Genomic DNA, 24,298 nt, shown 5'->3' with positions numbered 1-24,298 from the left:
CTCCTCCTCCTCCTCCTCCTCCTTCTTCTTCTTCTTCTTTTTGGATTGGGTCTCACTATGTAGGCCTAAACTCACAGAGACCTATCTGCCTCTGCCTTCTGAGTGCTGGGATTAAAGATGGGCACCACCACACCCGATCACCCAACGAAACTTTCATTTTAAATGTACATGTGTTTGTACATAGGTTGCTGTGTCATGTGAACCTTCATTATTTCTCTAGGTCTGTGCAACGTTAGGGACCACTGGAGTCTGTGCATTTGACAGGCTGTCAGAACTGGGGCCCATCTGTAAGTATCTGTCATTATGGGCTAGGAAGATAAGGAATAACATTTGAAATATTTGCCAGTACAAGAACTTGGAACCAGCTTCACTGAATTATTTTCTTCAGTCAATTTGGTGGCGAGGGAGGGAGGGAGGGAAAATGCCAAAGGTCATGAGAGTCACTACCCAGCAGTAGAGGCCATTGGGCTTTTCCTAGTGGTGAGATAAAAGCCAGAAATCCTGTATTTTCCACTACGTCCTTGGAAGTACCAGTCAGCTCTCCATTCTGTAACACATACCTTAGATAATGAAACTGGAAAGAGACACACTTCACTTTGGCTTGCACTGTCTATAATCACTTGACCCCATCACGTTTGGGGCCCTGAGTGAGGCACAATGTGGGTGTATGTTGGATCTCTTGATAGGCTCCACCTTTTGCAGGTTTCACCCTTAGTATGGCCACCCTGTGGAACAAACTTACACATGAGCCTTTCGAGGACATGGGATAGCCACGCTATAGAAGAGTTTCAAGCTTTCACATTATCTCACGTGTAATGTTGCAATGGGTGACACTCAGTGACATATTTACTTCTGCTTCTGGAAAGGGAAGGGGCAGATCAAGGGAAACCACAGGACGGATGAGACACCTGTACGTAATTGCTTAACTTCCTGGTGATATGCCCACCAAGGACAGGCATCTTTCTAAGTGCTGTGTTAGGTGCACTGATGTCACTTTCTGGGCTGTAAAGCAGTTGGATTTTGTGCTAGGATGTTCCAGGTTGAGGCCAAGGATGTAATGGTCTTCTGCCCAGTGAGGCAACAATGCCTGATTCAGTTTCACTTCCTTATACCAACGCCCTGTCACCTCGTCTCCAAAACCCTTGCTGACTAGCAAAGTATGCCATCTTCCCAGATCTCGCTGCAGCCTGCAGTGGTGTTGGCTAGGAGGGCAGTGCCTTTTGGCTGGCTAGTAGTAGCCCTTCCATGGCTCCCCTATAGCACATGGCATTTGCTTTCTCAGGTGCCAGTGAGGGACTGTGGCTCCACGTCGATGCTGCTTATGCAGGCACAGCCTTTCTGTGCCCTGAGCTCCGGGGGTTCCTGGAGGGCATCGAGTACGCCGACTCCTTCACCTTTAACCCTTCCAAGTGGATGATGGTCCACTTTGACTGTACTGGGTTCTGGTGAGTTGAGCTCTCCACATGTGGAAATGCCTCGCTTCCTTAGGGAGACCTCAGCCACTAATGCCCACTTGGCAATCCACAGGGTCAAGGACAAGTACAAGCTGCAGCAGACCTTCAGTGTGAACCCCATCTACCTCAGACATGCCAACTCTGGTGCAGCCACAGACTTCATGGTGAGTTCCCAGGAGTGGGTGGCTCGTGGCTTCTAAGACAGGGGCTGTGGACTGGCCCCTGAGGTTTTGCATGGCTTCTGCCTTCAGGAGCAGCACTCTATGTGTTCATCACATAGTTTCCCACTGGAAACGTGATTTCAAGTTGTGCACGAGCACACAGAATGAAATCCAGAAAATGTAAAAAAACAAAAACAAAAAACCAAAAACCACCACCACCACCACCAAACAAACAAAACTAGAAAAATCACAATTCTGAGTCTTTTTGGCTTGTTTTCTTCCCAGAAGTGTTCTCTCTGTCACAGAAAGATCCTTTAACTCCTTTTAGCATCTTTGGAGATCTATCATTTGTCTGTCTGTCTGTCTGTCTGTCGCTTTCTGCTCAGCAGGAGAGTGTAGATGATTTCCTCTGGTGGGATAGAGGCTTTTATTAAATTGCCTTCACATCACTCTCCTTGACATCATAGACCATGCAGGAGCAATGTTGGGACATCATGGCCATGCAGGAGCTCTGTCGGGAGGCTGAGATGCTGGCACCCTCTGCAGAGCTCTGGCTGTACCTCTTAGCTCCTCTGGGCTTAGGGTTTCAGCAGCAGGCTCTTCATATTGGCTCTTCAGTTGAAGATGAGCCTTTTAGGTGAGATTGGGATGTCCACGAGTGTGTCACACATCACTCAGCTAGTGAAAGGTCTGAAGGACGAACCCAGTGAGCATGGCTCAGAATTCCATTCATCCGTGGTCATCTGGGAAACCATTGAAAGTCCCTGGGAACATGGCACTGACTTCACAGGGGCTCTGAGGTTTTGATGGGAACACACACGTCAATCACTTAGCACCATGTATGTCTGGGTGGCAATTGCACAACAAATAGCATGCACAAAGTGCTAAAAATGTCGTCATTTAAGCTTGCTATTGCGACATGGCCAAACAGAAGCGCCAAGGTCAGAAGCTTGAAGCCATGCTTCTCCTCAGAATGGCCTGACTGATCCTAGACGAGCATCTTGGATTCTGTCTAGCTTTTTCTCTGTGTGAACAGAGACACGAACAGTTCTGCATTCTAAGCCCACCGTGAGAATGGAATAATTAATACAGCCATACAAGGACAGTGTAACCCGGCCATCTTGGTGGAGAACTGGTTTGCCTTTCTCCCTGGACAACCAAGTTTCCTCTCACTTAGTTCTATACACTAGTGCCGTTATTGCTTGATTAAACTGATGATTCTCCCGTGAAGACAATTTCTGGAGGTTTAGGAAGGCTTTCAAGTTGCAAATAGTAAGCTTACAGTGTTGGGGTGGGAGGAGACCTTCTATAGGAGAATAAAGGTGGATGCCTCTCTTGCCTTTCCCATGGGTATTCAAAAAAAAAAAAAATTAAATTCTAACGCTGCCAGTCAATCCTGACTATGAAGTGATGCCTACCACGAGATTCTAGGAGTTTAGTTGGACTCAGAAGTTCTGATCCTGATTCCGCCTCCCAATGCTAGGATCATAGGTGTACGCTGCCCGTGCCCAGTTTATACAGTGTTGTGGATCAAATCAGGGCCTCTTCTTGCTAAGCAGGCATTCTACCCACTGAGCACTGCTGTGTCCTTAAAGCCCTGTTATGTTTGTGATTCTAGCAGCTCCTGGGAGTCTATCTTAAAGTAGATTCATGGCTCAGTTAAGCCCCCACGTGGTCTGAGAGCCACTAATGATGTTTTCTAAGAAACAGCTGAATCTCTGGGAATGTCTTTCTTTGATGCTTTGGGAAGCTTCCATCATGACACCGCTGTGGAATCTAGTGGACTTCATTTCCAGGCGAATGAAGACACTTCTAGAGCAACGAGGCTGCTCTCTTTATCCTAATACCAAGGTCCTTGTAGCTGCTCCAAGCTTCTTTGCCCCCAAGGGGCTACAGTTTGAGTAGAAGCCTAGCCCCCCCCCCCCCCAGGATCTGGAAGCATTACATTGTCCCAGGTGCTTAGCTTGGGGGAGGGAGCCTCCGGAATCAGGACCCGTTGTCAGCGAAGCTCCCCTCCACTTCATTCTATACCTCTCCAATGGCAGAGAGCACCAACAGCAGGGAGATCCAGAAAGCCTTGGGGAAGACACAGAGGATGCTAGGAGACATCTGCTGTGAAGGGAGTCCCATGCCGGTCTTTAGGAGCTGAACAGCAGACATTGGTTAAGGCAGTCTCGGGACCCACATGGTTTGGTTTTAGCAGAGTGAGAAGAACGGGATAGAGATCAAGCAGAGATCAGAGGAGAGCACAGCTGAGATGCTCCCTGCCCCTCTCCAACCAGGTGGTCAGTTTACCATAATCATCTATTAACCGGGACATTTTATAGGGGACGCTAAGCAGGCTGCGGCAGAGGTTCCGTCCTTTCCTAAGGTTTTGATGCCCTCTGCTGGCTGACAAAAGTCTCTCTCTCTCTCTCTCTCTCTCTCTCTCTCTCTCTCTCTCTCTCTCTCATCTCCACCCTCCCCCTCCTGGTTGGAACTCCACTCNGCCCCTCTCCAACCAGGTGGTCAGTTTACCATAATCATCTATTAACCGGGACATTTTATAGGGGACGCTAAGCAGGCTGCGGCAGAGGTTCCGTCTTTTCCTATCTTTTTGTTTCTCTCTGTTTCTTTACATATCTCTCTCTCTCTCTCTCTCTCTCTCTCTCTCTCTCTCTCTCTCTCTCTCTCGTCTCCACCCTCCCCCTCCTGGTTGGAACTCCACTCCACATGTAGACCAGGCTGTCCTTGAACTCAGCAGGTCTGCCTGCTTCTGCCTCTCCAGTGCTGGGATTAAAGGCATGCACCATCATGCCTGAGAGTTTAGTGCAAGGGAAACCTATTGTCCTTGATAGTGGAGTAATAAGTCAGCCGTGTCTGCTCTGGGAGACCACAGTGAAGCATAAAGATGGGGACATCAGTAAAGTTTTGGCAACTCCATGGAGAGAGGCAGAGGAGTGTTCAACGAGATGGATATTTTTAGAGAGCAGAAATTGTGGCGGAGGTTTTCTGACATTTGAGGGGAAAGCTTAGGAGAAGTCACATTGCTTGTTAGAACAACTGCAAGTGACACGCAAACCGTTTGCTCTGTTTTCAGACCTGAGCACTAGGATTGGGAATTTTCAGAATCTATGGTAACTGCAGCTTTGAACTTTAAGCTCTGTTGAATTTGGTACCAGGACAGGTATCAGTTCACTCTGAGGCAGGGGTTCCTGTGCAGTCCGAAAGCTTGGATGGTGCATCTGAGGCCACAGGAATCTCACAGGTGAAAGCTAAAGCCAGTAGGTGGCAGCAAGATTAAGTAAGGACGGACCATCTTGGTGCCAGACAGAGACACACATGTGATTCCTAGCTCACCGGTTTATCATCTAAACAGCCTACACTGCCTGGACAACTTTCTCTGAGGTTTTGCATTGTCCCCAAGCCACTTTCCTGGAAAGCACCTTTTGTCCTATGCCATTGATCTGCCCATGAGGTGGCCCTGTCAAAGTCACACAGGGTAAGGAGCCAGGGCAGAGCTAAAGGGAAACCCAGGGGCCCCAGGGTCCAAGCTCTTAATCACCATCCTAAAGCCACACCCATGTTGAGAAGAACAGACATCGAACTTTAATTTCTGCTAGTCAAGGAACTTCTAGGAGTTTCTAGGCTGGGATGAAATACTTAAAACAGCAGTTTGCAAGAGGTCACGCTCGGTTCCAGGTCACAGGCTTGGAACCGTTAGTGCTGCCCAGATAAGCTTGTCTTGGTTTGCTCCTTAGCAACAGCTTTGGGAGTCATGGCGACACCAGGGGAATCCCAGGAGTGCTCTGCAGGCAACACATAATGCTAGGAGTGCCCGAGGGAGTGGGCACGTTGCTTCTAACCATGAGCTATGTGTTATTTGTTTCTAGCATTGGCAGATCCCCTTGAGCCGGCGCTTTCGCTCCATTAAGCTGTGGTTTGTGATTCGGTCCTTCGGGGTGAAGAATCTTCAAGCACATGTCCGACATGTATGTTGCGTGAGAGCCATGGGACTAAGTCCATGATGCTTTGCGTTTTCCATGGGAAGGAAGACTTTGCTTCGGTTTTACAAATCTGCCCAGGGGATCCTTGGTGTGTGGCTCAGTGGTAGGGCGCACAGAGGGGCTTCTGGGACTTGACTGTTGCTTATGTAGACGAGCGCTGAGCTCCACATAGTCCCAGTGGACTGTCTGTGATTTGTAGTTCACACTGTTTATTTTCTAAACAGTCACCACTAAGTACAACTTCCTCTGTTCTGACATCCCTTGTTCCACCGATTTCCTGAGAGTCTCACCTTTCCTGTTGTTGTCTTTGAGAACTGAGCACTCAAATGGCTCCCTGGTGAATGGTGTGTCAACCCAGTCACACCTGCTCTTCACCTTCTAGGTGGGGTCTGTAGTGACCACCCTACCTGTAATTGTGTCTTCCTCTCCCCTGGCCTCTGCTCTGTCTCATACACAGCTTGCCTCATAGGAGGGAAGAGAATAGGGCAGGAGGAGAATGTCTTATTAACTGGGAGATCTACTTTCTGCCGCCCAAGCCTTGGGAGAATCACCCTCCCTTGGATTCTAGAGAGTGAGGATGCTGACGAAGGCGGGCTCTGAGGGGACATTGTGGGACATGTGAGTGAGACATGGAGAATTTTGACAGGGCAGGTGGTGAAAATGGGCCCAGAGGAAAGGAGTTATAAGGGAGAATCATAACCAGGTTAGAAATGGGGCATGGGCACATAAAGGCCAGGAGAACTGTTAGTATGCTTTTCCCGGACACGGCCTGGACTTGTACATGAAGAACTTCTTAGGGATCAAGTGGGGACGTAGCTCCATTGGTACACTGTTTACTCCCCATGCACAAAGCCACTGTTTGACCCCCTAGTATTGCTCAACCTTCTCCTGGAGGTGCATTCGGGTACTTCCACTGTGTGTGTGTGTGTTGGGGGGGGGGGGGTGGAGGCAGAAGGATCAATGGTACAAGGTCGTCCTTGGCTACATTGTAACTTTGAGCCAGTCTAGGATCCATGAGAGAGAGCCTTTCTCAAAGAAAAGAAAAAGTTCATGAGGTGGTGGTAAGAGCTTGAAATTGACTGTAGAGAGAGAGAGAAGCAGATAGAGGAGCAGATAGAGGTTGGTTCAAATGGTACCGCCTCTTCATGGTCAAGGAAGACACCTGAAGCTCTGTCTTCTTCTAAAACGGAATCTCAAGTGGGAGTTCCAGCCCATACAAAAAATCACTTAGCGGGGCTGGAGAGATGGCTCAGCAGTTAAGAGCACTGACTGCTCTTCCAGAGGTCCTGAGTTCAATTTCCAGCAACCACATGGTGGCTCACCACCATCTGTAATGGGATCTGATGCCCTCTTCTGGCATGTAGGTGTACATGCAGTCAGAGCACTCACATACATTAAATAAATCTTTTAAAATTAATTCACTTAGCAGAGAGTGTATGAGAGTCTCAGACTGGAATCTCTAGCCCTATCATGTGCTGTGTCTGTCACTTACTCACCCCCCCCCCACCCCCAGGTCTCATTATGTTGTTCTTGCTAGTCTGGAACTCAAGGCTCCCCTCTCGAGTGCTGGCATTAAAGACTTAAATATCATCATTCCTGGCAACCTTGAACTTCCTCTGATCCTCCTACTGAAACCTCCCCATGTCTAACTTTATTCAGTTGTTGATTGAACTGAGCATTTTGTGCAAGGTAGGCTAGTGGATTGCCAGTTGAGCCACAGCCCTGTCCTTTATTCAAGCATTCTATGTAAGTGTAAAGCTCAAGAGAACCACAGGAAAATTTAAAAGTTCATAAAAACTTTATAAAAGATCAATATGCTATGAAATCTTTAGTTTTTTAAAAGATTTATTTTTAAAATTTATTTTATGTATATGAGTACACTGTAGCTGTCTTAGACACACCAGAAGAAAGAACTAGATTCAATTACAAATGGTTGTGAGCCACCATGTGGTTGCTGGGAATTGAACTCAGGACCTCTGGAAGAGCAGTTGGTGCTCTTAACTGTCAGATGGTGGTTGCTGAGTCATCTCTCCAGTCTTTTTTTTTTTTTTTTTTTTGGTTTTTCGAGGCAGGGTTTCTCTGCATAGCCCTGGCTGTCCTGGAACTCACTCTGTAGACCAGGCTGGCCTCTAACTCAGAAATCCGCCTGCCACTGCCTCCCGAGTGCTGGGATTAAAGGCGTGTGCCACCACCGCCCAGCTGATATTTTCTTTATTTCAGTCTGAAATCTTTAATTTTTCCATGATAAATATACACACCATATTAAAAAAAACTGTGTTTTAGTGTACAATGTAATGTGAATATTACCTATATTGAATAAGTGAGTATTGCTCTTCCCAGAACATTTCGCCATTCCAAGAAGAAACTCTGAACCTATTAACCGTGGCGTAGGTGGTAGTGCTACATAGAATACAGGCTCCCCGTGAAGAGTCAGGGACACGGAGGGACCTTTGAGCCACAGAGTGCGATGAGCTCCACGAGGTGAGGCAGAGTTATGGCTCAGGCTGCACACAGCCTCCTCTGCTTCCCTTTGGGCGCTGAGTTGGGCCCTTGCTGGCTCCCTTTGCCGACGCGGAAGCTGAGAAGTCAGAACCGGAGACTGAGTGCCGAGTTATAAAGCACTTGTCTTTTGAGTTCTGGAGCTAAGTTGAAAGAGGATTTTGAGACACAAGGTCTCTGGGTGGGTGTGAAGTGACAGAGATGAGACAGAAGTAGAGGTTTGTCAGCTTGAATATGAGCGAGATCAAATAGGGAAGACAGGCAGGCAGAAACCACACAGGTCTCAGAATTTGTCCGTGTCTCTGGTCTAAAGTTGTTGAACAGTATCAAAGATGCAATTTGGTTTTGGCCTGTTAACCACAGTGTTCTTTATGTTTACAACTCCAGGGCACAGAAATGGCTAAATACTTTGAATCTCTGGTCAGAAGCGACCCTTCCTTCGAAATTCCTGCTAAGAGGCACCTTGGTTTGGTGGTTTTCCGTCTGAAGGTACTGTGGTCTTGCATGGCTCCCGGAGAAGGATGCTTCTACTCCAGAGTTGAGGGGGTACTGAGTCTTTCAGACCAGTAAATGCTGGGCTTCATGGAGCCCTTACAAGCAGCGTAATGTAGGATCCAACTATTTTTGTTCTTCTTATAGGGTCCTAATTGTCTCACAGAAAGTGTGTTAAAGGAAATAGCCAAAGCTGGCCAGCTCTTTCTCATCCGGGCTACTATCCAAGACAAGCTGATCATCCGTTTCACTGTGACGTCCCAGTTTACCACCAAGGAGGACATCCTGAGAGATTGGCACCTCATCCAAGAGGCTGCTAACCTTGTCCTGAGCCAGCACTGCACTTCCCAGCCGAGCCCTCGGGCCAAGAACCTCATCCCGCCACCGCCGGTGACCAGAGGGCTATCCCTGGAGTTAGTCAACGAGGGAGGAGATGACCCAGCACAGGCCCGGAAGATCATCAAGCAGCCAGGAGCCAGTCTGGCGAGAAGGGAAGGTGGCTGTGATCTGGAAACGATGCTGGATCCCTTTGATGATTGCTTCTTGGAAGAGGCCCCCAACACCACCAAACACAAGCTGTCGTCCTTTCTGTTCAGTTACTTGTCGGTACAGAACAGGAAGAAGACAACACGGTCCCTCAGCTGCAACAGTGTGTCTATGAGTGCCCAGAAGTCACTCCCCGCAGATGCTTCACTGAAGAATGGGGGCTCCTTCCGGGCCAGAATCTTTTCCGGGTTCTCAGAAGAAATGATGATGATGAAGAAAGGTGCCTTCAAAAAGCTGATCAAGTTCTACAGCGTCCCCAGCTTTCCTGAACGCAGTTCTCAGTGTGCTTGCCAGCTACCGTGCTGCCCCCTGCAGGCCATGGTGTAGAAGGGAGTCCTCAATCAGAATGCAAGGGTGCGTGTGCTTCAGGGAGTTGGGGAACCCCTCGAAATTGCGTGCAGTTTGTGTGCTTATTATGTGTGTGTGCATCTTGAGGGAAGCAAGCCCATTATTTTGATCATAACCTCACAGGGTCTTCGTGATCCACAACAGATTGTAACTGGGAAGTTTAAGCGGGCAGGCTCCAGAGGTTGCAGGCACTTGTGTGACAGAAGGGGCTGAGAGGGCGGCGTGTTGTTAAGCTTGTAATGTGAAAAACAACTTAGAAATAAATTGTGCTTATATCTAAAATAAAGCATAGTCTGTGTTAATTGACAGCCAAAACACAAAACATTGATGACAAAGCAGGTACTGTGTCAGAGGTGCAATCCTTGTGCCCCGTCTTGCTTTTCAGAAGGCTGAAGATTAAACACAAACAAACAACATGACACTGTAGCTGTCTTCAGACACACCAGAAGAGGGCATCTGATCCCATTACAAATGGTTGTGAGCCACCATGTGGTTGCTGGGAATTGAACTCAGGACCTCTGAAAGAGTGGTTAGTGCACTTAATTGCTGAGCCATCTCTCCAGCCCCTGGAAATTTTAATTCCAAGAAAGTAGAATTGAAGGATCCCTTGGTAGCAAGCAAGGAAAGCAGCTTGCTCTTTGAGACAGGGGCTTGCTATGTAGCCCAGGCTGGCCTAGAACTCACTCTGTAGACCAGGCTGGCCTCAGACTCCCAAGTTCTGGAATTAAAGGCGTGGGCCTCCAAGCAGACACCAGCAGTTTGTATTTTTAAAGTATCAATTCTCAAGTAACTCTGTGGCTTCCACTGTGCTCATGGAAAGCTTTGTGAGGGAGGCAGAAGTGCTGTCATTTATAAACTCAGGCATCTTAAAAAAGACAAAACAGCAACAAGGCTCAGTGATTCCAGTGTGGGGCTGGATACACACTTTCAATGTAGAAGACAAGAGTTCAATTCCCAGTACCCATGTCAGGAGGTCTACAACTGCCTATAACCCAAGCTCCAGGGGACCAAATGCCCCTGGCTTCCTCGGGCACATGAACTTACATACTCAGAAACAGACACAGACAGACAGACAGAAATAAAGGAAATAAATCTTTTTTTTTTTTTTTTTTGGTTTTTTCGAGACAGGGTTTCTCTGTGTAGCCCTGGCTGTCCTGGAACTCACTCTGTAGACCAGGCTGGCCTCGAACTCATAAATCCACCTGCCTCTGCCTCCCAAGTGCTGGGATTAAAGNNGTGCGCCACCATGCCCAGCCGGAAATAAATCTTAAAAGAAGACTGATTCCTGCCTTCCTTTCCCAGAAATACTGGGCTAGTTGTTATGGAGGTGGCCTTGGGCTTTAGGGAGGGTGTTAGGTACTCTAGGTGATGCTAATGTACAGCAATTTGGAAGACCACTGTAAACTCACTAGATTCTAAAAGGGTTAACATGTCCCCAGGTGATTTCAAGGCACAGGCAATTGTGCTATGCTGAGCCAGCCCTTCTCAGATTTGAGCCTGTGTATGACCCAGTGGGAAGGCTTATTAAAACTCACATTGCTGAGCCCACTCCCATGTAAAACTGTAAAAATGTAAAACTGGCATTTGAATCTGGGTCTGGTGGGGTGGGAGGTGGGTCAGGGCTTTATGTTAAGAAGCTCCCAGGTGAGCCTGGCGGGGGTGGCGCACTCCTTTAATCCCAGCCCTCGGGAGGCAGAGGCAGGCAGATTTCTGAGTTTGAGGCCAGCCTGGTCTACAGAGTGAGTTCCAGGACAGCCCAGGGCTACACAGAGAAACCCTGTCTGGAAAAAAACCAAACCAAACCAAACCAAACCAAATCAACCAACCAAACAAACAAAACAAAAACAAAAGATGCTCCCAGGTGATGCTGCTGCTGCTGGTCCAAAACTACCGGTCTGTGGTGTTCTGTCCAGTTCTCTCAGTGGCTGCTGAGTAAAGTCAGTGAGCTGTGTAATTTCCCTCCTCAGCTTCCCATCCCTCCCTTTCCTCCCCTCCTTTAGGTGCCCCTCCACCTCCTCTCTCCCCCAGGTCCACTAGGCTTGACAAGGCAACCCAGTAGGAGGAAAGGGTCCCAAGGGCAGTGAAAGTCAGAGGCAGCCCCTTGCTCTTGTTGTTGAGAGTCCCAGAAGAACACCGAGTTGCACACGATAGCATACCTGCAGAGGATCTAGCTCAGACCCATGCAGGCTCTGTGATTATTGATTCAGGTTCTGTGAGCCCCGTCACGTTCTCCATGATGTCCTCTGCCTCTCTGGCTCCTACAGTCCTCCCTATCTTCCAAGGGCTTCCTGGCTCTGCCTAGTGTTTGGCTGTGGGTCTCTGCATCTGCTTCAGTCAGCTGCCAAGGAAGCCTCTCCGATGATGGTTGGGCTAGGAGAGCCGTGTGCCTTTTTAACAGAGAAGTTTGACAAGGCACTTGAAAGGGTTGCTTTCAGTTTTTCTGTATGGAACTACACATGCATATATCTGAGAGAAAAACATAAGAACAAGGTATGTCTTGATGCTGGGCTTTTCTTGGGTCCATACTCTGAGGCCCTTACATGTAAGAGCTGAGCCTCAGAGTAAGCAAACCCAGGTTGGAGGATCCGAATTATGCTGAGTCAGCACAAATATGACCGGACGACAGAACCATCAGTAGGAATCAGATTCTGGACTTCTATGCAATGTGAGGCTTTTTTTTTTTTTTTTTGAAGACCACTGCATATAAGATATGACCTTATAAAATAAGAAAGATCAGTCTTTAAAACTGGTTATTTCTCACAGATGATGGCTAACCTATGCAAACACAGAGACTGAGGTCATTGCCTGATGTCTTCATTCACACGGTAGAGCTGTGGTACTGGACCTGAGTGGGGGATTCTGGGGGAAGTGGGAGGCTGAAGAGGCTCACCTGGCAGGAATCTGAGTTCATTAGCTCTTAATTTCTCCTGGATAACCTAAATAAGCATGGGTCAAGGGCAGTCAGAGCCCACCAGGCTACACTTGCAGGAGCTGTAATGTTCTGTCTAATGGTATAGGTGATATACCCCATTACCTGAAAAGATGCCCCCGGTGACAGAGTGGCATCATTGCTTTGACAGGATTTCATAACATGAAACTCCTTTTTTTAAAAATTAGGTATTTTCTTCATTTACATTTCCAATGCTATCCCAAAAGTCCCCCATACCCTCCCCCGCCCATTCCCCTACCCACCCACTCCCACTTCTTGGCCCTGGCTTTCCCCTACATGAAACTCTTAAAAGCAGTCTTGGGTTAAATTTCTCACTGGTGGATCAATCAAGCAAGGACAGGATTTTGTAATTTCCACGTGCTGACAAATAGCAAGAACCCTTCCAAATTATTGGGAAAATATACAAGGATGGGATATATCCATTCTCACTGGCAGTCCTGGAGTCTCTTTTATGCACATTACGTGCTCAGGAAATGTATATAGCTAGACATAATAGAGATAGTGATTTGAGTCTCAAGACTTCTTAGAAGTCACTGTAAGAGTGGAGGGAAGGGTCAGAAAGATGATTCAGTCATTTAAGGCAAAATCACTTCAACCTGATACAAGCTTAGAGTCACCAGAGACAATGGAGCCTAGTTGAGGAAATACCTCCATGAGATCTAGCTGTAAGACCTTTTCTCAAATAGTGATCAATAAGGGAGGGACCAGCCCATTGTGGGTGGTGCCACCCCAGGCAGGTGGTCCTGGGTTCTATAAGAAAGCAGCCTGAGGGGCTGGAGAGATGGCTCAGCCGTTGAGAGCCCTGACTGCTCTTCCAGAGGTCCTGAGTTTAATTCCCAGCAAAGACATGGTGGCTCACAACCATCCGTAATGAGCATCCGATGCCACTTCAGTGTGTCTGAAGACAGCGACTGTATCCCCACATACATGAAATAAATAAATAAATCTTTTTTTTTCTTTTTTCTTTTTTTTTGTTTTTTTCGAGACAGGGTTTCTCTGTGTAGCCTTGGCTGTCCTGGAACTCACTCTGTAGACCAGGCTGGCCTTGAACTCAGAAACTCGCCTGCCTCTGCCTCCCAAGTGCTGGGATTAAAGGCGTGTGCCACCATGCCTGGCAAATAAATCTTTAAAAAAAAAAAAAAAGGCAGGCTGAGCAAGCCACGAGGAGTAAGTCAGTACACAGCATCCTTCCATGGCCTCTGCATCCGCTTCTGCCTTCAGCATCCTGCCCTGTGTGAGTTCCTGCCTGCCTGCTGCCATGCTCCCATCACAGTGGTCATGGGCTTTAACCCTCTGGAACTGTCAGCCCCCAAATTAAATGTTTTCAAGTTGGCTCGATCATGGTGTTTTGTTACAGCCATAGGAAGGTAACTAAGGAGGCCCATTTGAGGATTAAGCTGACCTTCCTGGTTATGGTTAATGTCTGCGCCATGGCTTGGACGATCATAGGAAGGGAAGGTGGGCCCTTGCTTCCATTGTGTTGTTTACTGGTGTCCAATCCTCCCTCTTCTTTGGCAGTCTCCACCACGATGATGAGTAGGATTCCTGTGGTTGATAATGTTCTCTGTTTTGGAGTAACTTAGAGTAGAGAGAGAACACGAGACACAGAGAAGCCTCATATGTTAGTGTTAATATAGTTTATTATGTCTTTAAAAAAATAAGGCCCTCTCTCCAAGAAGCTTAGTTAGCAAGGACAAACGGCAGGTGCACATTGAAAAATAATTGACTCTAAATCTTTTTACTTGCAAAGGTTCAGGTGTAATTAAAAAAAAAAAACAACTATCCTTTTAATGAATAATTTCCTAAAAAAAAAATCGCACCTTATAGTCTTCAATCAAGTTAAAGTTGGATTATACATATGAAGTGGCTCTGCTAGGTCTATTGAGTTTCTTTCTGGAAATGTTATGAGCTAACCACCAGGGAATATTCAGAGCTTCAGAGTTTTATCAATTATGGCATTATAAATATTCTCAGTCATGGGCACAAATGTTTTCTCTGCATCATCCATGAAATACAAGGTATCTTTGATGACTGTGGGATTGAAGCCCTCTTCCATCAGGGTCACTTTGCGGTGTTTAAAAGTCCCAGTGATCTCAATGGTATCCTGAAAAAGATCACACGGTCTCCATGTTAGTTGTGCTTTCAGGAAGTTAGGGTGCAGGGTGAGGGTGGAGGTGGTGGGGGTTGGCAGCATGCTAACTCCCTTCCTTCCTTCCTGTGAGAGCTGATGAATATGTACCCACACTGCCCATTTGCGGAAGCTCCATACAGGGGCCTATGTGAGGGATTTGTTTTATTTCCTTAGAGCAGCAGTTTCTCAAAGGGGTCGAGACCCCTTTGGGGGTTAAATGACCCTTTCACAGGGGTCACAGGTCAGATAGCTTGTCAGATATTTACATTATGATTCATAGCAGTAGCAAAATTACAGCCATGAAGTAGCGATGGAATAATTTTATGGTTGGGGGTCACCACAACATGAAAACTTACAGGGTCCCAGCCTTAGGAAGGTTGAGAACCAGTGCTTTAGAGCCTTAGACCCGAATGTGGAGCGCAGAGCTGCCAACAGTGTACAAAGAGGGCAACTCCGAGCAACAGAGAGAGGCACTGGCAAGGCTTCAGGTGGGGCCTCCTGGCTCTGGTGGAAGGAGGAGAGGGGTCATTTATACACAAGGAATTCTGCTTTCCCAGTCTGTCCCCTGTTAGGCTAAAGACTCCCTTCAGAGTTTCCAGACAATGTCTTCACTACCTGTGTGCAAAGCAAAAGCCAGCCTTTATGAGCATCAACAGAAATAGCCTAACACACTCAACACTTCCTTGGACCCTAAGACTTCGTCATGTCTTCAGTGACGTAATCACAAGGCTCAAAAAGCCCTCAAAGGACTGAACCAACCCCAGTGGCAGTTTGAACTAAACTTTCCCTTATTGAGACTCCCCTTGGGCTGGAGAGATGGCTTGGCTTTAAGAGCATTGGCTGCTCTTCCAGAGCTCCTGAGTTCAATCAATTCCCAGCAACCACATGGTGGCTCACAACCATCTGTAATGGGATCTGATGCCCTCTTCTGGCATGCAGGTGCACATGCAGATAGAGCACTCATATACATAAAATAAATAAATAAAGCTTAAGCAAGGTCCTGGGTGTTATCCCTAGTAAAGAAAACAAGAAAAGTTAACCAAAACCAGGAGGGCTAGATAATTTCTCTTTGAAGTGTCTTTGACAGCTCGTCAGACACTGGCTTTGTTATTTGCTAAGGCTACATACAGGTGAATACATTGGCCTCGCGTTTTAGGAAGGGAAAGATTGCGATGGGATTTCTGTTTGCTCTATTTCTGGTATTTTCCTGTCCTTCCTGAACCACAGCACTTCTTCGTGAACTGTCTTGGGAGTATGGTAATAATTGGGCAAATGTGGTCACCACGGATGGTGGGGGTGGTTCCCTAAGAAAGCGCCTGGGAGAGACTGGAACTTAGAAAGTCTCCTCACTTGTATCCTCAGGAACCGAGGCCTCGCGTAACTGGGCAGGTACTCCGCGATGTGCTGATAGAGTTTCTTTCCATTGAACTCGTAGTTTTCTTTGATCTTGATGGAGGCCATCCCAATTCGACCCTCATGACCTGGAAAATACAGTGAGAAGCCATTAGCTGGTGATCTTATTCGTGAGGCTCTTCCAGGTCAAAGAACTATGGACTCCCCCCACCCCCTCCCAGACTGGGTTTCTCTGTGTAGCCCTGGCTGTCCTGGAACTCACTCTGTAAAACAGGCTGGCCTTGAACTCAGAAATCCACCTGCCTCTGCCTCCCAAGTGCTGGGATTAAAGGCGTGCGCCACCACCACCTGGCTAACATGGACATCAACAACAATGAACTTTAGGTTTCTTTTGAATAGTTCCAATCTTTATTTCAAGTGTATGTCCATGTTATTCTATGGTGAATACGCTATTACTAGGAATATTAACTAATAAGTAATAGAGCTAATAATAGATCTACACTGACTCTTTAATATTTGTCATGACCTCTCAGAATAGTCTCATTTAACCCTAGTCTTATAAAGAGGTGCAGGCATTCATTTGAAGGATAAAGAAAATTGAGATTCAAAAGCATTCAACAGTGTGTCCAAGGTCATACAGCAAGGACCAGGCAGCATCAGCGACTGATACCGGCATGTAGGTTTCGATTCCTTTGCTCGCAGCTGTCATTATACTTAGTGATCTATACAAAGCTATCTGCGTAGGATACTGACTGACTGACTGGTGACTAAGGGGCTAAAGGGAATTTCTGTTTGCAAAAAGTCCTCTGTCCACTGCCGAGAATAACTGAGCTGGGTTTGTCAATTAGATCACAATGTTGGGTCTGTTGTGCTGTGGGCAAAAACATTGCCTTTGAAAATTATTCATTCAGTCAAAGCTCCTTAATGGCCTTCTTGCTCTCTGCTTCAGAAGATGAAGACAGGTGCCCCTGTGAGCGAGCTGTTGTGTGTCCTTCTGCTCGTGCCCAGTACTCTCGAGGGAACATATACCGCAGAGAAAACTGATCTGCAGCAGGGCTGTTAGTGACGGTGATTAGAACAATTACTATTGTTTGCTTGTGAGGACAGTGGTAATTAGGTATTAATATATTTTCTACCTGATCCAGCAGACCCAGTGGGAGTCCTGGTCCACTTCCCTCAACTACTTAGCTGTAATCAGATAGGAAGAAGGAGCCTTGGTCACCTGGGCCCCAGCGTTTGAAATCTCTCCCATGGTGACTGTATGTTTACCCAAAAAACAAAAGGACATTAAAAAAAAAAAAGGAGGCCTCCTCATTCATTTTCCCTCTGACCTGCAGGAGGAAGGCAGGATGCTCTTAAGGGGTACCTCATACCTGTCTCAGAAACCTCAACTATCCCTCAGAAACCTCAAATATTCCAGCGGCTCTAGGAATTGTGAGAGCTGGCATAGCAGAAATCATCTGCCCGGACTGGCTCTTACTCTGCGCTCTGATGGAAACAACGCCTGGCCCAGCGGGAGGTGGGCCTGACCCAGGCACCGGGACTCTTACAGGTTGCCTTTGACTAATTCAGCTCCAGGAAGAAGGTTCAGGCTAGGGCTAAAGAGATCCATTTCTGGGAGCTGTATTGTGTAACACAGCAGTCAAGGTCCACATATGGTTACTAAAACTGAAATCAAATACAATTAACTGAAAGAAAAAATTCAAATGTTCAGTTGTCCTACCTATATTCCAAGTACTTGGCAGTCACACTGTGACTGTTGGCTATGGCCCTGGATGTTTTTATCACCACAAACAGTTTTATTGAGAACAGGAAGTTCTAGGGAGTACTTAGACAGTTCTTGTCTGACACCTCCATGCTAGGTCCCAAACTAGAAGTTCTTCCCTGGTGTAGAAGTGGGAACTGAGATTCACGGACACTGCTGGTTCGTTCGTGGGCACCTGAATCGAGAGGGCCTGCTTCGTTTTCAGGGTTAGTTTTGCTGTCTGCTGTGGCTAGAATCCCAGATGGTAGTCCGAACGACACGGAGAATCTGGAGCTGGGTAGGACTTCAGAGTCCATATCTAACCTGTCGTTCAGGCCTCTCAGAGGGAAGAGGCCGAGCATCTCTTTACACAGCTAGTTGGTGGCCACAGACTCTGGAAATGAGCCCATTTGATGGTTGGCCCCTCTGGCTGGGGGAGGGTGTGTGTGTTCCAGGCTTCCTGAGCATTTCAAACCGTTTCTGTTACGTCATGGAGGAACACTGTGCACAGCTGCTCCTGGCTCTAGAAGATGGTGCAGGAGAACTCTGACACCCTTTTCCTTGTTCTACAAGGTGACTGTCAACTCCAGCTCCCAGGCCCACTTGGGAGATTCTGGACCCCAAGTTCTAGAAGTTCAGATGCGTTAGCTCTGGGATTTACAAATCTTTCCAGGTGACTGCGAGACTGGCCACATTTTGATTTTGAGAAAGGCTTCAGTGACTTTCATACTTCAGATGATCTTTTGTTGACTGTACTTTTTTTGAGATAGGATTTCACTTGCACACACACACACACACACACACACACACACACACACACACACACACAGAGTATCCAGGCTGGAACTTGCTACATGGCTTGGGCTGACCTTGAAGTGACTACACTTTAGTACTACTGAGTGCTGAGGTCACACCTGCATTTTAAAAACTATAAAATATGAAGTTCACCATTTTCACACTTCAGTGGTGTTTAGTATAATCATAATGCTGTCCAATGACTAAATGTAGGACATTTTCATTGTGTCTAAATCAGATTTGAGTGCTATATGTATGTTGTATGTAGGGAACTGGGAATCAAACCCAGAGCATGTGAATGTATGTTGGGCAAGAACTCTGCAACTGAGCCACACCCGTAGACTAGTGTTTTTAAGAGTCATTAGAGCAGCAGTTCTTAACCTGTGGGTGGTGATCTCTTGGGGGTGGGTGTTGAAAAATCTTTCTTGCGGGTCTCCTATCAGGCAGATATCCTACGTATCAGACATTTACATCATGATTCATAACAGTAGCAAAATTAGTTATGAAGTAGTAATGAAATAATTTTATGGCTGGGGGTCACTACAACATGAAGAACTTGCATTAAAGACTTGCAACCTTAGGAAGGTTGAGAACCGGGGTGCCAGAGGGATCATGAAGTACAGATTCCTGGGCCCACCCATTCAGCAGGTCTGGATGGGTCTGACATTTCAGTGTTAGCAAGTTCTCAGGTAAGGTGATGTTGCCTGTCTGAGATGCCGCTTTGAGGAATACTGGGCTTTCAACCCATGCTCCGCAGGTACTTAAGAAAAGTTGTAAGACTGAGCGCTTAGAATCATACCCACTGCTATAAGAGCCTAGGGTGTCATGGTGGCTGACACCATGACTTGGACACTTGTGTTACCGTGGCTGAGGGTCTGCTGCATTTCAAAACCTGTGAATATTCTGTACCTCGTCAAGACTCTGTGACCTGAGATGTGGCTCTGCTTTCTACTCATCACATCACTGTCATAGGGACACAGGTAGGAAAGGTACCCACCCTGAAGCTGACAGGAATGTAAGTCAGTCCAGCTACTATGGAAATCTACATGGTGGTTTCTTGAGCAAAACTAAAAGGAGAGCTAACATGCGACTCAGCTATCCACTCCTGGGATTTACCCAAAGGACTACAACTCATCACAGAGACACCTGCATGTCAGTCAGGTCACAGCACAGGTCACAACAGCTAAGTTATGGAAACAACCCAAGTGAATACGAAAATGTGGTTTCCGGGGCTGGAAAGATGGCTCAATGGTTAAGAGCACTGACTGCTCTTCCGAAGGTCCTGAGTTCAAATCCCAGCAACCACATGGTGGCTCACAACCATATATAATGAGATCTGATGCCCTCTGCCAGGGTGTCTGAAGACAGCTACAGTGTACTTACATATAATAAATAAATAAATCTTGAAAAAATATTAAAAAAAAAACAAAAAGAAAATGTGGTTTCCAACCACAATGAAGACTGAAGTTAGGTCATTTGCAGAAAGAGGAAGAAAACTGGAGATAATTATACTAAGTGAATTAATTCAGTTTCCAAAGTGCCACTATCATGTATTTTCTCTCATTTGTGGCCTTTGAGATTTATATATACTAAACCATGCATGCATATATCACATGGAAGGAGAAATCTGGTGGTAAAGGGATGGGAAATGGGAGAATACACAACATGTTATTGCACGGATATGAAAAAAGAACTTTTACAAAAATAAATACGCAGATGTAGCAAGGTAAACAATTTAAGATAGTTTCAGGAAGTCCCGGAAACTTATCAGATTCAATAGGCCCTGACCTGCCACAGTAAGCGAGAAAGTCTGCCCAGAGAGAGTCCCTCTCAGACAAGCCAAACTGCAAAGAAGACTCACAGACCAGACAAGCTGCCTGGAAGAAGCAGAATCCAGTAGAATCACCGGGATGAGCTTTAGACCAACCAAGGCGCCTGGAAAGGACACTCTCCAACCCGCTGAGCTGCCTGCAGGCTGTGCAGTGCTCCAGGGGCCCAGCTCTGTGAGCTGTCACCCATGCAGGGGTAGGCTTTGGTGATGCAAGCTGTCTTTGAGCAAGCTTACATGCTCCCGTAAGTAATCCCTCACTTGTATTTCTGTAAGTAGCCCCAGTAAGTCATTGGTTCCCTGATGGACTTTGATGGCATCTTCATCTTGGTCTGTCACGGGTTCCTTATGTGGGGTGAGTCCATGCTCAGGTTGTGTTTCCTCAGGAAAAGTTTCCTCACACAACCTATGGCACTGTCAAGGTTCAGGAAAGGGGTCCTTTGATTTCTACTTTGAATAAAGGATGAGAACCTCCAAAACTCAGTTTTTGAGACAAGTTTTTGCCTGACACCTTATACTTGGGCATTGACTTGAAGAATTTAATCCTCTCTAATATCTACAATTAAAATGACTAAGACTCATGGCAACCCTAGTATAGTCTGATAAACATATTTGATATTTATGAAACTAAATTAATTATGCCAGTTTCAATGGCAGGTCAGTGTTATCCCAAATTTGAGTGACTCGTGAAAGAGCCAGCAGCTGTTGGAGGCAGGCTTCTTCGCACTCTGCCGGCAGAGTCAGATCTGTGGACACCTCAGGGTGGCTGTGATGATTCTGAAACTCAGTGTCTGCTCTGATCTTAGGGACCTGCTCTACAGGAAGAGGCCGAACAAAATGTGCCCCTTCCTTCCCAGTTTGTTTTCTTTCGAGAGACTGTAACTGTCCCTGCTTGCACCTCTGACTTCAGAGGCAATGCAACACTTCACAGCCCCTAAGCTTTCTAGGTAAGCCAAACAGAGACCTCAAAACTAGCAGATTTCCCTTGCTGCAGAACCCTAAATTAAGCAGCAGCTGAAGCACAGAGGCAGGCCAACATCAGATGCACGAGTTACTTTGCCCATGGTGCACGGAGCAGAGAGAAACTCTCTGGTCCCCAGTGGCTGAGCACCTCTGCATTGTCTAGGCGGCAGGAGAAAGAGAGACAAACTTTGGCCTGCTGTTACAACTCTGCTCAGTGTCTTCTACATACCTGGCACAGGCACGCCATACACATTCACTTCTTCAACAAAATCTACCAGTCCTACGATGTCAGCGACTTCTGTGGTAGCTACGTTCTCTCCTTTCCACCTGGGAGAAAAGGCAGGGTTAGCTAAGGCCACACTTGCTTTCTGGCCAGTTTCTTTCAGGTCATTCTGGCTCCTAAAACCCTCAACTCACTTGCAGCATTCTGTTGGAAGCAGAAGGTATAGACCTAGACAGTAAACATTCTGTATAGACCTAGACAGTAAAATGTGGGATTTCAACCTTGTCACTCAAAACGTGAAATCCGGACTGGCTAAGAAAGTCACTATCAGAAATAAATCTTAACTTCTTTTGGCTTTGTTTAAGCCTCTCACGTTTCTTCTTTAACAACTAATTTAATTAGTGAGTGAACTTCTATTTAGCAGAATTTCACAGTAACATTTCAAGTTCAAATCTTTTAGTTAAAAAGAAAAAAAAATTACATTTCTACTACATAGAGATTGTAAGGTTAAGGCCTAGCCAGGTGCAATTTTTCATCAAATTAAAAATTAGAGGGTTTATGAAAATATCCTTTAGATCTCTCAAAAGTATGTGTGTTTCACGTGCACACTCACATTCATGCATGCGTGTGTGTGTGTTTTATAATGTGCACATGGAGGCCAGAGGAAAACCTTGAGTGTTTGTCCTCAGGCACTGTCGACTCTTTAAACAAAACAAGATCTCTCCCACTAACATGGAACTCGACAAGTTGGTGAGGGTGACTGACAGAGCAGGTCCAGGATCCTGTTTCCGCCTCTCCAGGGTTAGATTACAAACAGGTGCTATCAAACCCAACTTTTTAAATGTGGGATCTGGGGACTGAACGTTGGTCTTTGTGCTTGCAAGGCAAAAACTGTATTGGCTACCTCCTTGGCTTCCTGAAGTAATCTCTTGATGAAGGTGGCATAAAATTCCCTGGGCCAGAGAGTTTTAGGGATGGAGTAAGCCCTGAAGATCATCCGGACATCCAGACTCTCAGGAAAAGGGTGAAAGAATGGTTAGCTTATAGCTTTTTTTTTTCTCCCCCAAAATATCTGTTGCTTTTGTAAGTCAATTAAAAAAAAGTTGTAATACTTGGGGGGGGGGCATGTTAAGTCTAGGGGCGTGGTCCTCATTTAACTTTGATCTTTCGACTATAGCCTGCCAAGATCCATGCTGTCCCGGTCCAATCACTCAAGGGTAGTGACCTGTGTCAGACACTGTAGTAGGTCCTTTCTGGGGGCATTCCTGTCTCAGGGAAGTCACACAGGAAGGAAGCCTTTGCCATGAGCTGGAGGATTGAGTGAGGAGATACAGTTAAAACTCAGGTCACCATTTACTAAAATGACTTCCAACTTCTGTCTGCTAGCCTGGGGGTTTTGTGGGAAACCACTTGGTTGGTGATGGGGGACAGAAGGGAGTGGGATAAAGCCTCTGAACCTCTCACCCCCTCAACCAGATCAGCTTCACATTAATTTGCACTTGTTTTAATCTAAAAGCAAAAAGCTGTCTGATTAGAAATATGCAGGAGACAGAAGGGCAGGTGGGGGGCTGGAGAGATGACTCAGCAGTTAAGAGCACTGACAGCTCTTTCAGAGGTCCTGAGTTCAATTCCCAGCAACCACATGGGGGCTCACAACCATCTGTAATGGAATCCTATGCCCTATTCTGATGTGTCTGAAGACAGCGACAGTATACTCACATACATAAAATAAATAAATAAATCTTTTTTTTTTTCCTAAAAAAAAAAAAAAAGAGCATTTGGGTGAACTTCAGGCTCCAGAAACAAGGAAGAGATGCCCTGCCCTTTATTTTGATTTCCACTGTAGAGAGAGACTTTGTATTCACTTCTCAGGAATAAGAAGTCACATAAGAGACAGGAAAAACTGAAGCATCATAGGAACATGGCATCTGATTGTGGCTTTGGAATAGAGCAAAGTGTGCATGTCATGTATTTGTTTTGAGCTCAGTAATTCAGAGGAACCAACCGGAATGTATCTCCAACTCTGTCATGAAAGTAGACGAAGTTCTCACGGTCGATCATCAGGAGGTCTCCGCTGTTGAAGTAGAGGTCACCTTTCTTAAAGACATCTCTGAGTTTTTTCTTCTCTGTCTGGGTCTTTCCTCCAGCATAGCCAATAAATGGTGTGAGCTGTGTGATTTTGCAAACCAAGAGTCCAACCTCACCTGAGACAGAGGAGAGCAAATTGTTATTTATTTATTTATTTATTTATTTATTTATTTATTTTTGGTGTGTGTGAAGAGATAAGCAAATCTTAGCGTCACTTTATCTTAAAATTGATGTCTTATTGAGGGCCCGCAGGCAATATGCTGGCCGTAGGCAGTGTCGCTTCTTATATCTTTATTTATGTATATTCTGCTGTGGTTGAAATGTGAAGTGTCTCCCACAGGTTTGCATGTTTGAACTTGAGCCCCGGCTGCTGATGCTTATTTGGAAGTCTGTGGACCCTTTCTGAAGCAGAGCCTCACTGTAGGGTTCCACTTCCCGTCTGTGCTCTGCATTCTCACTGCAATCTGACCTCCCTACAGTCCTGCCAGTTCACCTTCACCAGCATGAAGGACTGTGTCTCTTCAACCGTGAGCCAGGACAAACCCTCCCTCCCCTAAGATGCTTCCTATCCAGTGTTTGACCACAGCAGTAAGAAGATGAACAGAGATACACATCATGTCTGTGTGCTTGGCTATCACAGACACACATATCAAACCTTATTCTGCATGGTCACCCAGTTGTAATTATTTTATTGCTAATCTTTTACTCAATAATGACTTCTACACATGACCGCATAA

The 24,298-nt window shown here is 46.3% G+C and overlaps 2 protein-coding genes across 2 annotated transcripts in view; one reads left to right on the top strand and one right to left on the bottom strand.

Annotated features, from left to right (window-relative positions):
* Window positions 1-9,772, top strand: part of Hdc (histidine decarboxylase) — a 20,248-nt gene extending 10,476 nt beyond the window's left edge. The window contains exons 7-12 of the mRNA XM_021151581.1: window positions 221-287; window positions 1,283-1,445; window positions 1,528-1,618; window positions 5,488-5,586; window positions 8,488-8,589; window positions 8,740-9,772. Coding sequence (XP_021007240.1) covers window positions 221-287; window positions 1,283-1,445; window positions 1,528-1,618; window positions 5,488-5,586; window positions 8,488-8,589; window positions 8,740-9,465 — 1,248 coding nt within the window. The 3' untranslated portion in view covers window positions 9,466-9,772. The remainder of the gene's footprint in view (window positions 1-220; window positions 288-1,282; window positions 1,446-1,527; window positions 1,619-5,487; window positions 5,587-8,487; window positions 8,590-8,739) is intronic.
* Window positions 9,773-14,056: 4,284 nt separating this feature from the next.
* Window positions 14,057-24,298, bottom strand: part of Slc27a2 (solute carrier family 27 member 2) — a 36,032-nt gene continuing 25,790 nt past the window's right edge. The window contains exons 7-10 of the mRNA XM_021155854.2: window positions 23,479-23,677; window positions 21,480-21,577; window positions 15,918-16,048; window positions 14,057-14,540 (exon numbers count right to left, since the gene is read on the bottom strand). Coding sequence (XP_021011513.1) covers window positions 14,364-14,540; window positions 15,918-16,048; window positions 21,480-21,577; window positions 23,479-23,677 — 605 coding nt within the window. The 3' untranslated portion in view covers window positions 14,057-14,363. The remainder of the gene's footprint in view (window positions 14,541-15,917; window positions 16,049-21,479; window positions 21,578-23,478; window positions 23,678-24,298) is intronic.

This window comes from Mus caroli, chromosome 2 (assembly GCF_900094665.2).
Source record: "Mus caroli chromosome 2, CAROLI_EIJ_v1.1, whole genome shotgun sequence".
Lineage (NCBI taxonomy): Eukaryota > Metazoa > Chordata > Mammalia > Rodentia > Muridae > Mus > Mus caroli.
The sequence above is the reverse complement of the archived record's forward strand: the minus strand, read 5'-3'. Positions and strand labels throughout refer to the sequence as shown.